Source organism: Terrapene carolina, unplaced genomic scaffold (assembly GCF_002925995.2).
Source record: "Terrapene carolina triunguis isolate 2854851 unplaced genomic scaffold, T_m_triunguis-2.0 Scaffold836, whole genome shotgun sequence".
NCBI lineage: Eukaryota > Metazoa > Chordata > Testudines > Emydidae > Terrapene > Terrapene triunguis.
Window position 1 is genome coordinate 4,299,474 of NW_020665187.1, and position 15,009 is coordinate 4,314,482.

The 15,009-nt window shown below is 63.7% G+C and overlaps 1 protein-coding gene across 1 annotated transcript in view; it reads left to right on the plus strand.

The window, feature by feature from the left end:
- AGAP2 (ArfGAP with GTPase domain, ankyrin repeat and PH domain 2) overlaps window positions 1-15,009 on the plus strand; it is a 32,098-nt gene that overhangs the window by 7,442 nt on the left and 9,647 nt on the right. Inside the window, exons 3-7 of the mRNA XM_026660728.1 lie at window positions 10,950-11,008; window positions 11,900-11,987; window positions 13,718-13,803; window positions 14,045-14,186; window positions 14,728-14,862. Of these exons, the coding sequence (XP_026516513.1) occupies window positions 10,950-11,008; window positions 11,900-11,987; window positions 13,718-13,803; window positions 14,045-14,186; window positions 14,728-14,862 (510 nt within the window). The remainder of the gene's footprint in view (window positions 1-10,949; window positions 11,009-11,899; window positions 11,988-13,717; window positions 13,804-14,044; window positions 14,187-14,727; window positions 14,863-15,009) is intronic.

A 15,009-nucleotide genomic window follows, 5' to 3' on the forward strand; every position in this document is an offset into this window, starting at 1 on the left:
CCAAAACAGACCCCTGCGGAACCCCACTCGTTATGCCTTTCCAGCAGGATTGGGAACCATTAATAACAACTCTCTGAGTACGGTTATCCAGCCAGTTATGCACCCACCTTATAGTAGCCCCATCTAAATTGTATTTGCCTAGTTTGTCGATAAGAATATCATGCGAGACCGTATCAAATGCCTTACTAAAGTCTAGGTAAACCACATCCACAGCTTCTCCCTTATCCACAAGACTCGTTATCCTATCGAAGAAAGCTATCAGATTGGTTTGACATGATTTGTTCCTGTTTGCAGCAACAGGAGCTGTGGGTGGCTGTAGCCCCCTCAGCCCTCGCAGATGTGGGGACCCCCTCCTGGCCCTTAGCTGGGACCCGTAGCCGAGTTGTCAGACCAGAGACCAGGCTCCTTGGCTGGATGGGGTTAATTTGGGGAAGCTTTGCTGGGAGCCGGAAGAGCCATGGCCTGCCTCAATCCAGCATCTCTGACAGCTGCCTTGCCCGGGCACCAGCTGAAGCAGGGGAACCCGCCGCTGAGCCGCTTATGTAACGTGCGACGTGCCCGGGGGCATTTTCCATGGGAGTCGCGGGCTCTTGAGGAGGCTGGCATGGCAGCTAACGGGAGCTGAGCCAAGCTCTTGGCCTGAAAGCTGGAACCAGACAAAACTGGGCATCGTTTGTGGAGGACCCGGGGGGTGGCGCACCTCAATTGCAGGGGGAACCGGGGGCAGCGTGCCCCGATGGCAGGGGAGAGCCCAGGGTGGCACACCACTATTGCAGGGGGAACCCACCTTTTTGCAAGGGGGGATACAGGGTGCGACATGCCCCGATTGCAGGTGGGGTACCCGGGGGATGGCACACCCCAATTTGCAGGGGGTGGGATCTGGCCTATTGACCTCAATGGTGTGATGGTTTACCCCACCCGGGATCTGGCCGGTAGAAGTCAGGTCTGGAAAGTCCCTGTAGTTCCCATTCACTCCCTCTCCTGGGACCCTCCCCGGATTGCCCCTACAGGGCGTTCCCCGGGGTTTGGCCTGGTTTGGGTCGCTGCCCCTTCCCTGGCCTTTACCTCCCAGCCGGAGATGGTTTGCTGCTAGGTAGCTTTGCCTGAAATTCAGTTTCCCTTCTCGCTGGCTACCCCTCAGTATCTGTCCATGATGCCCAGCAGCCTTGGGGCGGGGGGGCAGTTGAGGGGCGGGCGTGGGCAGCAGCTGAGCGGGGCGGGTGGGGTCGGCCGGCCTAGGGGTGGGAACTCTGCTAGCGGAGTAACGTTCCCAGGCAGTGAAATGACCCGCGATTAACCTTGATCTCCCCGGCCGTGCGTTCTGGGGCCGCAGGGACAGGCAGCGGGATGGGGGAGCCCAGGAAGGTGAAGGGGAAGACTTAGAACTGCCCCAGCCTCTGCAGTGAAATAACGCCAAGGCCTGGGTTCTGGTCCCGGCTCTGCTGCTGTCCTGGGCACGTCCTTCCCCACCCTCCCGTGCCTCAGTTTCCCCTCCCACCCCTTTGTGGCTGTTTTGCTCGTCGTGAGCAGCAGGCCAGACCCCCCAGTGGCAGGGACGCCTGCTCCTGTTCCCAGAGCTGTCGTGGGCGTCCTCGGGTTCCGCTTCGATTTGTTCCTTCACAGTTTGGGGTTTGAGTCTAATTTGACGTGATGCTGGTTGGTTTCTTTCCCCCCGTCAGAAAGTATAATGGCTTGTGAAAGGCTCCACCCCTGGCTAGGGGGTGCTTCTGTCCTACCCGTTGCGCCCGGGCACCGGGCCAGTTGGCACCCTGCTGGTGAAACCGTGCGGGGAGGGGGGAGGCGGAACAGGAAGGGTGTGGAGAGCGCGGGGGGGGCCGTGATCTGGGGATGAGTCAGTGAGGACCCAAGGACGCAGGGGGGGCACCATTCACTCCCCCTCGTTGGAGGATGATGGCTTTCCTTAGTGCTCCAAAGACCCAGCCATGTGATGGGAACGGGGGGGCGGGGGCGGCAGCCCAGATGCCACGGTGAAGGGCCGAAAGAACAAGCAGGCGGCATGCCCACAACCTCACCCCATCTAAGCTTACTGTGGGGGCAGTGTGGAATCCTGCTCCCTGTTGTTCAGCCCCTGAACCCCCACCCCCACCCCTGAGGGGATCCCCCGGAGCCGCTGGCAACAGAGCCGAGCACGCCCTGGGCAGGGATGGTGGGGGCTGGGCTGCCACCCTGCGCCCCAGCTCCCCTTTGTCGGAGGGAGGAGCGCTCGCTTCCCTGCTGCCGGGCCGTGTCAGGCGGCAGCTCCGTCCCCGGGCACCGTGCTCCGCCCCCAGCTGAGCTGAGTCTAGGGGGAGCATTACGGTAGCCCTTAGATGCCCCAAACCAAGATTAGGGGCCCCATTGATCAGGGCTGCACAGACATAGGGTGAGAGGCAGCCCCTCCCCTGCAGAGCTCACAGTTTAAATAGATGAAGGGTGGGAGGGGAAACTGAGGCACAGAGCCAGGAAGGGACTTGCCCCAGGTCACCCAGGAAGAGCAAACTGGGATTTACAGAACCCAGGAGTCCTGAGTCCTTGCCCGGTGCTGTATTTACTGGACCAGGCTGCTTTTCCAGTTGCCTTTCTCGACAGCGTTCCTCGGGGCCCAAACACCTGTTTACGGGGTGTCTCCTTTTTAAATGAGTTCCTAACGCCCGGGGCTGGGAGCCAGTGCTGGGAACTGCCTCCGACCTCAGTCGGCAATCGGGCGCGTTTGTGGTCTCACCGCTCGGCAGATCCCGGCGTCTTGATGAGCCGCCCGGCGGGTGATTCGGCTTGGGAAGCCGAGCATCACCTGGCTTTGGGTCTCTGAAGCGCCTTTCTCCGCCCAGAGACAGGCAGCTTCTGGGGCCTGTTCACAAACATCCCCCTACACAGGCCCCTGAGCTGGATGGTGAAACCTCGCCCCACAATCCCATTGAGAAATTGGGGACTGGGGAGCCAGACTTTTACACCATTTGCCCCTATAGAGCAGGGCCTTAGCCTACAAGCCGGGCCACTGAAATCCGTGAGGCTCCGAAGTGCTGATCTCTCTGGGCCCGGGGATCAGAGCCCGGCTGCGTGCTGCACCCCTGCCTTGCATTTACAGCGCGTATGATGGTAGCACCCGAAGGTCCCACCCGAGAGCAGGGCCCCTCTCGTGACAATCCGAGCCCTGAGGAGCTCACAGTCTGAACAGAGGAGAAACTGCGACAGGGAAGCGCCTTGCCCCAGGTCACCCAGCAGGGGAGTGGCAGGGCCGGGAATGGAGCTTACTGTTGTGTTAGGACGGAGGTTGTGACGTTTCGCTGCCCAAAACCCAAGAGCTCTGGCCCAAGGCACACTTTGTGTGGGGGAGGGTTAGAACGGGCTGCCCCCCGCAGCCAGCCACGCCATTGGTGCCCGGGCTGCCCACATTGGAGGGTTTTCTATAAGGCCTGTCCCTGCCCTACCCCAGTGCCAGCCCCCCCCCCGGGCATTGCCAGCAGCGCGTGCTCTGTCTGGGCATGGAGGAGCAGCAGAGCTAGTGATCCTGCCGCATGCCACCCCCGGGCCAGGGCTGCGCCAGCACCCATCACGCGCTCTCTCCAGCAGGTGCCTGGCACAGCCGGCTCCTCTCATCCCTGGCGTGGCTCCAACGCCCCCAGCTGGTGGGGAGGGGGGGGGTTAGCACCCTCCAAACTCAGCTCAGGTGTGGGGCCGAGTCCCGGCCTCGCTGAGCTAACGGGACTCTTCCCTCTCCAGCCCCGTCTGCAGGGAGGCTGGTCCCTGAGCCGTGAGCGGAGCAACTAATTAGTAATGACAGAGAACTCGTGGTGTTTATTAAACACCTCCCCATCCGCCCTCTGGCCATCCTGTGCTGCGCGGTCCCTGAATTCCTGACCGTGGGGGTTATTGTCGGTGGCTTTCCGCAGTCCATTCTCCAGCGCAGCAGCCTCCGTGGGGCGGGCTGCAAGGGGCTGGAGAGACAGTGCGGGCTAGTGGCTAGAGCAGCGGACTGGGAGTTGGGGGCTCTGTCCCCCCACACCCCTCATGAGACCTGGGATGAGGCAATTGGGCTCACCTGCGAAGCGGGACTAGCAGCATTAGCCCTTTGGCCTGAGCAGTGCAGTCGATTGCCAGGCCTGGCCGGGCGGGCTGGCCGGTGCTCCGAGTCAAGACAGAGCCCCCTATCCCTGAACGCAGCGGGACAAACGACAGCAAGCCGTTTCCTTGCTCAGAAATCTCCAGGTCTGCCCTCCGGCAGGCTCTGTGCCCAAGGAGCGCCGTCCCTCTGCGACCCGCTCACAGCTCCTGCTCCTGGCTTCCTTTGCCTCCAGCGCTCGCAGGCTGCTGTATCTCCCTTGGCCCACAGAGACCCTTCAGGCCACACGGCTCTGCTGTGACCTGCCATGTGGCTACTGCCTTGGCCATAACGACCCTCAAGGAGAGCGCTTGGCCGCCCGTCGGCTTTAATGAGGCCTGCGATTGGCTTTGGATCTAAGGTGACTCACCCGAGGGCGGCTTCTAAGCACCACGGTGATAAACAGGGAGCATCTGGGCTGGAAGGAACCAAGGCCTTGTTTAGGGCTAAAGAAGGCCACCCTCCCCTCCCGTGACGAGCAAACGCAGGAGAAGTCTGGGGCAGCTCAGCTGGGCTTTTTGGTGAAAACGCCTGAACGTGGGAGTGCTCCTCTAGTGTTATTTAGCTGTGTTACGGTAACAGCTAGTGTCGGGGTGGGGGCGAGCATTGTGCTAGGTGCTGTACAAACACAGAGTGAGAGACATTCCCTGCCCCCAAGAGCTCATGGCTTAGATGGCTAAGAGTGGGAGGGGAAACTGAGGCACAGAGAGGATTTTTTTGGGGGGGGGAGGGAGGATACAGCACTTTTCATCCATCGCTGTCAGAGCACTTTACAAAAGAGCTAAATAGCATTATCCCCATAGTACAGGCAGGTAAACTGAGGCACGGAGCGGCGTTGTGACTTGCCCAAGGGCAGCGGCAGGGCTGGGAACAGAACCCAGGTCTCCTTAGTCCCCGGGGAGAGCCCCTACCCACTAGACCTCGCTGCCCCTTGGCTCCCTGTAGTGACGGGTTCATAAGACATACAGTGCCCCCTCCAGCCAAGACGGGTCATGTCAGTAGCCGTCCGCCCGGCCCCGGGAACTGCTCCTGAGGCAGAGGAACGAGAGGTAACCAGAAGCACAGAAGCATGAGGCGGGTGAACTGGCTGGGTGAACAAGGTGGCAGAGCAGTGCCAGGCCTCGGAAGGCTTCCTGCGGCGCAACCTACCTGCTGGCAGAGGCGGACAATGGCCTGTCTGGACGGCAGGGAGCCAGGGGGTTCATGCCACGTCCCAGTGAGCACACAGCATGCGGCTACAGGGACCTGGCCATCCCTGCCCGGCAGATCCAGTGTATAGACCCAAACGCCCAGGCATCCAAGCGCCAGTCCCTTTGATGCCCTGCGTCTGCTCCCCCTCCGCGCAGCGGGGGTGTTAATCAGGGGCGTCGTCCCCGTGGAGCGCCGGTTTTGTACCAGCCAGGCTTGCCTTTGATCTCTGCTGACTGGCATTTCAAACGCCGCAGCCTGGGAGAAGCCACCTGCGGGAGGCCGAGACAGACGGAGCACGCGGCGGGAAGGGATTAAAAATGTGTTTTGTCTGGGCGCCGTGGCCGTCAGCACCGAGGGAGCTGTCGGCTTCCATCGCCCGCGGAGCCGCACGCCCGTTGCGTGGCGGTGCCCCCTCCTCCGCCCGGCGCAGGGGTGTAACGGGGTGCTAGCTGCCTGCCCGTGGGGGCACAGGGGGGGCGACGCACAACCGGTCAGGGGCTGCCGGGCTCATTTCCTTGTTTCGTCCGTCTCAGCACCGTGCGTCTGCTGGAACGTGGGCTCCGTGAGGGGCTAGGTAGGGCTGGGATTTTGGAAATCTCTGGCTGTTGGAGCCAAGGGGTGTCAGCAGGTGCCCGACCTGCTTTTGGAGCATCTCAGCCTGGGTCGGAACATGTTCTAGCTCACCCACCAGATATGGGCTGGATGTAGGAATCCCAGGGGAAGAGCCTCTGGATTCTCACCCTGGTTCCTTCTGGTCTCAACTCGATGCCAGCCTGGCCACCATGGAGAGCCAAAGCTCTCTCTGTATTGTGGTCGTGCCAGGAGACCCAGTCGGGGATTGGGGCCCTGTTACCCGGGGTGCAGTGCGGTCCCTTCCCCTAAGAGACGGCAGGCGGGCCCGACAGAAGGAGAGAGCCCAAGCCGGTACCGTTGGCATGGATCATCCTCCAGCCACAGCCAGCCAGGGCCGTGTCTCCCCAGCCCTGCCCGTGGCTGGTGGTTCCGTGCCCTCGTGCCAGTCCCCTGCCCTCCGTCCCAAGGGGGGTAGATTGCGAGCAGCTAAGACGGCGCTAACCCTCCGCACCCATCCCTCGCCAGCCGACACTTGTGTAGCCGGAGAGCTGCATTTCAAGGCTCGCTGAGCCGGCTTTGGCTGTTTAATTGACAGGACCTGCCCTGGGCCCGGGGCTGGAAACCAGCAGCTCCTCTCCTGTTGGCCGTCAGGGTCTCTGAGGCAGCTAGAGACATTTCCTTCCCTCCCGGCTATACCAGAGCAATAGAGATGAAGGCCTAGATCCTCAGTGGTAGGTAAGCGCCTAACTCCTATTGGTTTCAATGGGAGTTAGGTGCCTAAATTCCATGGCCGTATCTCAGGCTTTAGCATCCTCCGGAGAGCAAGAGCCCTGCTTTGCTCTCAGCCTTGTCGCTGCGGCAAAATCGCCTCGACTCCCGCGACCACTGCTCTGAATCCCTCCTTAGGACTGTCACAGGGTGAGCTGGCCCTTTAAGGGGAGGCGGGCTCAGCCACACCTGGGCCAGGTGGCGCCTGATCCCTGCTGGCCCTATGGTCCTAAAGGGACTGACTTGAGCCCCTCCCCTCACTTGGGAAGGGGACTAAACCCCGCTCCTCTTAAAGGGCCAGCTCGCCCTTTGATGAGGACCTGGAACTGGGGTGGGCTTTCAAAGCCAGCTCGCTAATTGGTTTCCTGCTAATCAGATTTATCTTGCAGCCCTGACAGCTGGGGCTGGGGGCAGTCAGATCTCAGGTTCCAGGGCCTAGCTGATCTCTCACCCCGGGGTCAGGAAGGAATCCCGGCCCCCGGCCCACTGGCCAGGTGCATTCTGGGCTTTTCTTCCCACCACGCAGCAGATATCGGCTGCTGCTGGGGGCAAGATGCCGAACCTGACGGGCCAATCGCAGCGGCTGAGTTTGTCCCAATCTTGGTAGCTGATTTGCTGCTTGAGCGGTTCCGCACCAATCAGGCTGGGGGAGGGGTGATGTCATAGCCGGGAAGGGTTGTTACTGGTGCCGAGACAGGATTTGCCCAGCAATACAGTGGCCGAGTGTTGCACCAATAGGCCCGCCGGGTGGTGGGGGGAAGCAGCAGCCCCATTGGTCACCGTTGTGGATAAAGGTGCACAGGCATCTTTGCACGACTTTGAAGTGCTGCACGGGCACTTTGCACGCCCCGTACGTGCACGCCCGGCTTCCAGAGGGGGACCCCGCTAGAGCATCCTTCAGGGCAAAGGGAGACCGAATCCACAGGGCAGAGATTTGCACCGACCGGGTGCAAGGCCCGGGGCAAAGGAGAATTAGGTCCAGTCTGGCTGAAGCGGGTCCAGGCGGTGGCATGACACTGAGCCAAAGAGCATCAGGCAAACTCCTGCCTGGCGGGATCCATCAGGCTGTGACGTAGTTCTCCAGCACTTGATCTGGGGCCAGGCTTTCAAAAGAGTTCAGGTCCTTTTGAGGCACCTGAATAGCCCGGGGTGACCCCCACGGCTGGATTATCGGAAGAGCTCGCAAACTGCCTAAAGGGGAAGCTGTGCTCTAGTGCAAATGTTGGGTGCTGCTCTCTGGCCCTTCATCCCGGGGGGGGGCGGAGGCTGTTGAGACAAGAGAGCAAGGGGACGGTGGCTGAAGTGGTGCAAAAGGAAGAGGGTTTTGTAGCTTTCCAACCCAAAGTGACGTACAGCCCCCAGCAGCCTGCCCGGCACTGGTTTCCTCCGGCCCCCAGCAAAGCATGGCAGAAACCTCGAAGGACCTTCACTGGGCTGTGGCCCGTGGTCCTGCTCGAACTGGTGCTGGGATTCTCCTTCGTTAACACTAAAGGGGGGGCGGGTTGTGTCAGGGGAATGCTCGGTGACGCTCGTCAGGCGCCCAGCCAAGCGCGACCAAGCCAGTGGGTGCCTGCAGGTGCCAGACTGTGGCTTCTCCCAGCCTGCTTGATGCTGTCACCCGAGGGCCGTGTGCCAAGGTGGGGGGGGGCTGCCAGGCTCCCCCCGCCCTTCCCTCCCCACACCTGCAAACCTGGCGTTGTGTTTGCCATCTGGGCACGGCCGGGGGGCAGCGTCCGAGGCTCGGTCCCGAGCTCCCTGCTCCTCCGAGGGCGACCCCTTCCCCTGCCGCGGCCCAGTCCTCATCGCAGGCCGCAATCCCTCGCATGTGACTGTGTCTCCAGCAGGGGGCAGCGTCTCCAAGGAGGCCTGGGCAAGGTGGCAGGGTGTAGTGGGACTTGTCGCACGTGGCGACGGGCTGTTTCGCCCGGCCCCCTCCAGGGCTGCTACGGCCGCTGGCGCAGAGCCGACGCGACGTGCCCGTAGGGAGCAGCGTGGGTCTGAGTGGGGGGCATCAGGAACTACCCAAGAGCACGATTTCTTTGTGGATTGGCCTGACCCGTGTCCCAGGATCCAGGGCCCCCGTCCCGCCCCTGACCGAGAGGACGGGGCATCTGCTTCGTTCGGGGCTGGTGGCTCCCGAATACTCCGAACCCAGGGGTTCCCCGCAGCTGTTCTGAACCCCAGTCACTTCCCAGCTTCAGGGCAGGCCGCGAACCATCCAGATTTTGCCTCCTTGCCAGCGTGGGGCGTGCAAGAGGGCCCATGCCGGTCGTGTCCACTCCTCTCTGTCATGGGCTGGAGTCCTGTGATCGCCGAGGCCAGAGGGCCATGCCAAGTGACAGCAGAGCTTACATAACCACCCGAGATGACGGCGCCAGCCCGAGGCAGAGAGAGTCGAGCCTGTCGCTGCGACTCACAGCGCCGGGCAATCACCGAGTCAAGGCGGCCGCGGGGGAGGAGGAGGGCGGATTGCAGACCCAGTCTCGCTGGATTCTTCGGCTAACCCAGCCCCTTGCCCCTGCTTTTTACTGTCTCTCGCCTGAGACTGAAGGGGGGGGGGGGCAGTTTACTGGTCTCCTGCCCCCTGCCTCATCTGTCCCTGTGTCCCTGCAGCACTGGGATAGTCAGAGATGCCTAAGGGAGTTAGGCACACAACTGGCTTTCACTGGGGCTTGGGCGCTTCGGAGAGACGGATTCGATGCCCTTTGCTTTACCACCTCGGACAAGTCACTTAGCTACTCTGTGCCTCAGTTTCCCCATCTTTCAAATGGGGATAACACTCGGGGGGCGGGTTGAAGAGCATGAGGTGCTCAGATAGGGTGGTGCTGGGAACAATACGGGAACCCAAGATAGCCACGGACATGCCTTACCAGGATGTTAGGCAGGTCGGGTAGCATCCCCCGTTGGGGGCCAGGGCATGAGAGAGAGACGCCCCTAGGTGGGGGCGACGGAGCTGTCAGCTGGCAGGAGTGGGGTGGCACCAGCTGGAAGCCGTCCACCGTGGGACCAGCGGCCAGGGTGACTGCATGGGAGATGGCACCCGCGGGTACCTGGCTGTCAGGAAACAGCCTCAGCTCCAGGACTCCAGAGCCAACGGGGCTGTAGCCAGGGCCCTTGTCTCTCCAGGTCGCTCGGCAACGCGCCGGGCACTGTTGCTTAGCAACTGTTCCATGGTAACCCAGAGAGAAGGAATGAGTTCCACTGTGCGGAGCCCGGCTGGGCGAAGCCCATGGCAGGGCCTGTCCTGCCGGCGGCAGCCTGGGCCCAGAGTCGCCCCAGAGCCCAGACCCTGGGCTGGGGCAAACCAGCAGAGAAAGGACATTAACCAGCTCCCCCCTCCCCCCGGCTCTCTGAGACGCGGGCGAGACCCCATCACTGGGAGCCAAATCCAGCCAGACGCAGCACTGGGTGGATGCTGCCCTCGCTTTCCACAGGGGCCAGTATATACCGTGTGGTGGACCCGCGGTATCCATGCTGGTCTATATGGGAAGGGGTAGCGTATATATGGGGCTAGTATATATAGTGAAACTGGGTCCTGGATCCATGCTGGGCTATACGGGGCAGCGGAGTATATATGGGGCTGGTGTCTATAGTGTTTGTGGTGTGCAGCGGAGTGTATATGGGGCAGTACGTACAGTATAGCCCAGAACTACGTCCGTGCTGTTGCGTCCGGAGCCGGGGTGGGTCTGCGTGGCGCTGTGGGGCGGTGCCGTGGTGGCAGATCCCGCAGCCGTGCCCCCCCCCCCCCCCCGTGTAAATGCCTCGATGGAGTTTTGCTCCGGTCGCTTTCCCGCGGCGCTCTCCAGCCGCTGATCGGTGTCTCTGTCATCCAGGGCTCAATAACCCAGTGTCTGCCCGAGCGGCCAGGCCTGGATGTAAATAGCCTCTCTGTGCTGCGTCGCCGCGTCCGGGCGCCCCCTGGCTCCATTCAGCTTCCAGCGTAAAGACCCAGGCTCCAGGCCCTGCCGTCCCCAGGCTGGCACCACGCCCTCCCCCCGCCTCCACTTCCCCCCCGGGGGCATGGGGGAGCTGCTCCCTTAGCAGAGCGCCAGGCCCCCTTGGCCAGCCCAGCACTCAGGTACACACCGAGGCGGCCTGATCCGGAGCCCGGACGCCTGCCTCAAGGCCCCTTCTCACCAGTCTGGCTGATGTGAAGAGGCCAGAGCCCCAAATTCCCTGGTGGTTCAGAGCTGGGTCCGTCCCTTCATCACCACGGGTTGGGGCTCTGTCGCCGGGGGGAGCGGGCGCCAGCACTGAGCTGCCTGGCCCACCAGGGGCATCTCCGTGGGCCTCATGCCCCCTTTCTTTCTCTCCTCAGAGGCCATAGCAAACAGCCAGGAATGGACCCTCAGCCGCTCCATCCCGGAGCTCAGACTGGTAGGTGTCTCGTTGCCCCCCCGTCGCCCCCCCTCCAGCCACCAAGCAGGCGGGATATACGGAAACATGGGATTTATGGCAGTGAGACCCGACCCCCAGGCCTGGGTCGTCCGCCCCCCCCCCACCGCACCGTTCTGCCCCTCAATCCCGACCGCAGCCCTGGGGTCCCCCCACAGCTCTGTTGGTGCCCCTCAAACACAACCTGCAGCCCCCAGTCCTGGGCTCCCACCCCCCAACCTCTGCGGTGCCCCTTTATCCTGACCCACTGCCCCCTGCCCTGGGCTCCCCCCCAGCTCTGCCGGTGCCCCTTAATCCCGACCCACAGCCCCCAGTCCTGGGCTCCCCCCGAGCTCTGCTGGTGCCCCTCAATCCCGACCTGCAGCCCCCAGTCCTGGGGTCCCCCCACAGCTCTGCTGGTGCCCCTCAATCCCGACCCGCAGCCCCCTGCTAGCCCATGGCACCGAGCCTGGCAGCTGACACTTGGCATCAGTTCAGACGCCCGAGCTCAGAGGCCCTGTGACTCGTGCCGTGGGATGCGCCCGGGGGGGCTGTAGAGACGGACGCCGCCCCAGGCCTGCTCCAGGACACGTGGAGCTCCCAGCTCAGTCACAGGGGGCAGCAGAGAACTCCGGGGGGCCCCCCAGTGGGGGATGGGGGAGGGATTGGGGGTGCACTGGGCTCCTGGACACAAGAGAGTTCTTTCCCTCCTGCCGCACGCAAGGGAGAGCCGGTCCCCTTGCCCCTTGGCCAGTGACCCCTGGGGGGGCCAGGCTGGGGGGGGGGGGGCTGGGGGGGGGGGGGGGGAGGGGCGGGGGGGGGTGGGTTGGGGGGACACTGTCTAGCACAGGACGGAGCGTGACCTGCCATGACCTCTGCCCTTTGGCCTCCCAGGGCGTCCTGGGGAGCATCAAGAGCGGGAAGTCGGCCCTCGTCCATCGCTTCCTCACCGGCTCCTACCTGGGCCTGGAGCCAGCCGAGAGTGAGTGCTGGGGGGCGGGCGGGGCGGGCGCGGAGCCGTGTGCTGGGCTGGGGCCCCACCCTGGCCTGGCCCTGCCTCCGGCTGCTCCTCTCCTTCTGGGCCCTGCAGAGACCAGCAGGGGTGTGTCGGGGTGTGGGCATCCAGGCCAGCAGAGCGGAGAATGTGCCGGTTCCGTGGCCGGACTTTGCCAGTTCCGTGGCCAGACCCTGCCGATTCCGTGGCTAAACTGTGCCGGTTCCGTAGCCAGGTCCTGCCGGATCCGTGGCTAAATCATGCCAGTTCCATGGCCAGGTCCTGCCGGTTCTGTGGCTAAACCATGCCAGTTCCGTGGCCAGGTCCTGCCGGTTCCGTGGCTAAACCGTGCCGGTTCCGTAGCCAGCTCCTGCCGGTTCCGTGGCCAGACCCTGACGGTTCTGTGGAGAGATCCTGCCGGTTTCATGACTAAACCATGCCGGTTCCGTGGCCAGATCCTGCCAGATCCATGGCTAAACCGTGCCCGTTCCGTGGCCAGATCCTGCCGGTTCCATGGCCAGGTCCTGCCGGTTCCATGGCTAAACCGTGCTGTTTCTGTGGCCAGACTGTGCCAGTTCCATGGCCAGATTGTGCCGGTTCCGTGGCCAGACCCTGCCGGTTCCATGGCCAAACTGTGCCAGTTCCGTGGCCAAACTGTGCCAGTTCCGTGGCCAGATCCTGCCACTTCCGTGGCCAGACCGTGCCCGTTCTGGGGCCTGAATGTGCCCCTCAGCCTAATTTTTGCCATACCTGGATTTTCTCCTAACTGGGCATTTCCCAGCAGGGCACCTTGACCTCTCCCCTCCTCCCCTGCCCCCGCTAGTCCCACGTGGGACGGCCCCATCGGGTGCATTGTGGGGAGCACCCTGTGTTGGCTCTGTCCTAGCTGGGCCCCCCTGCCTGGCTCTGTGGATCCCCATCTCCCACCACTCCGTTCCCCTAATGGGCAGCTGCTGCCCGGGGGTGGGTGCGGGGCACTGGCCAGCTGCTGGCACCGAGGGAGCTGCACACAATGGCCCTGATTGAGTCCCGCGCAGCTGACGGGCTGGGCACAAAGAGCTGGCGGCAGCTTCCCCCCGGCCATTGTCCAGGGCCCGAATGGGCCCAGATTAGACAGAGGGGCTAAGTCACCAGGGCCAGCAACCGGCCAGTCGCAGCCATTAGCCCCCAGCCCGTCCACACACGGGCCCTGTGCCCAAAAGGCGTCGGCCTCCAATGTCCTCTTTGCTTCTGTAGTCCACAGGCCTGGCCCTGCAGGGGAGTGCGTGGCACTGGCGCCCCTCACTCCTGACCCACAGCCCCTGCTCTCCCAGCCCTGGGCTCCCCACCCCCAGCTCTGCCGATGCCCCTCACTCCCGACCCACAGCCCCTGCTAGCCCAGCCCTGGGCTCCCCCTTCTACAGCTCTGCCAGCGCCCCTGTCTCCCGGCCCACAGCCCCTGCTCTCCCAGCCCTCCTGGGCTCCCCACCCCCAGCTCTGCCAGTGCCCCTCACTCCCGACCCGCTGCCCCCTGCTAGGACTTTTGAGCAGAGGCCAGTAACTTGAGCTTAGCGTCACCTCGGGGGCTGATTTTGTGACCCCAACAAACGCCTCCCCCGAGCTCTGGGGCGAGGCTGCCCGTGCCCGGGAGGGAGCTGAGCCCGTCGTGGGCAGGCAGGGGCCGTCGGGCACAGGGGCCCTGCTCAGTACCTGCTCTCTCCCCCTCTCTGTGGATCCAGGCGGACAGTTCAAGAAGGAAGTGGTGATGGACGGGCAGAGTCACCTGTTACTGATCCGAGAGGAAGGGGGTGCCCCGGACGTCAAGGTAACCGCTGGGGGAGGGCTGGGGAGGGGGAGCAGCCGCAACCTGGGGGGGGGGGGGGGGGGGGGGCGGGGGGGGGCCGGGGGCGGGGCCCGGGCCCCGGGGGGCCCCCCCCCGGGGACGCCCCCGCGGCTCGGGCCCCAGGGCGGGGGGGGGGGGGTTCCCTGGTTGGGTGTTGGGGACCCCTCCCCCCGGCACAGAGAACCAACCCCCCTTCCCGCTCTCTCCCACCCCACACACACAGTTTGCCAGCTGGGTGGATGCCGTGGTCTTTGTGTTCAGCCTGGAGAACGAAGACAGCTTCCAGGAGGTCTCCCAGTACTACAACCTCCTGACCAGCTACCGCAGCCCCTCGGAGGTGGCCGTGGCCCTGGTGGGCACGCAGGGTGAGTGGGGCGTGGCAGGGCTGGGGCCCTGGGCAGCGGCGGGGAAGATGGCACGCCCAAAGTGCGCGCTCGCTGCAGGCCGTCACGATGTAGGTGGTGGATATGTGAGGCAATCCCAGGGGGGTTAGCAGGGGGCGCTGCACACAGGGAGTGGAGCAGAGGGTCACTGGGGGCGCTGCACACAAGGAGCGGGGCAGGAGGTTACTAGGGGGCGCTGTACACGGGGAGCGGGGCAGGGGGTCACTAGGGGGCGCTCTCCCCTCGCAGTCAGCGCTGGCCCCCATAGCCCCCAGGATCCAGAGGCGAGAGCTGTATCTGGTGCATTGGGCATTAACCCTTCGCACGCCATCGCTCCGGAGCGTCTTTCCCCCTCCCTGGCCGGGCGCCCGGCTCGTGACTTAGTCCCCACCCCGAGGACCCTCGCGGGGGGCAGCACCCGGCCGCCAGAGGGGGGCGGTGGTGTGGAGCTGGGTGGTGCCTGTCCACCCCATCCGTCCGTCCGTCCGAGTGAGATGGGGCCGTTCTTTCTCCCACCCCCCAGACAAGATCAGCTCCACCAACCCCCGGGTGATCGAGGACCCGCAGGCCCGGGCGCTCTGCAGCGACATGAAACGCTGCCTCTACTACGAGACCTGCGCCACCTACGGCCTCAACGTCGACCGGGTCTTCAGTGAAGGTAACCGCTGGCCAGGGGGGCTGAGCTGCTCCTTCCGTGTCTGCCATGGGCGGGGCCTGGCTCCTGTGGGGCCGGGTGTTGTCCCACAAACTTATACAGGATCGTTTTAGGGGTCAAGACAAAGATGCCACATTTATTATTAATCTG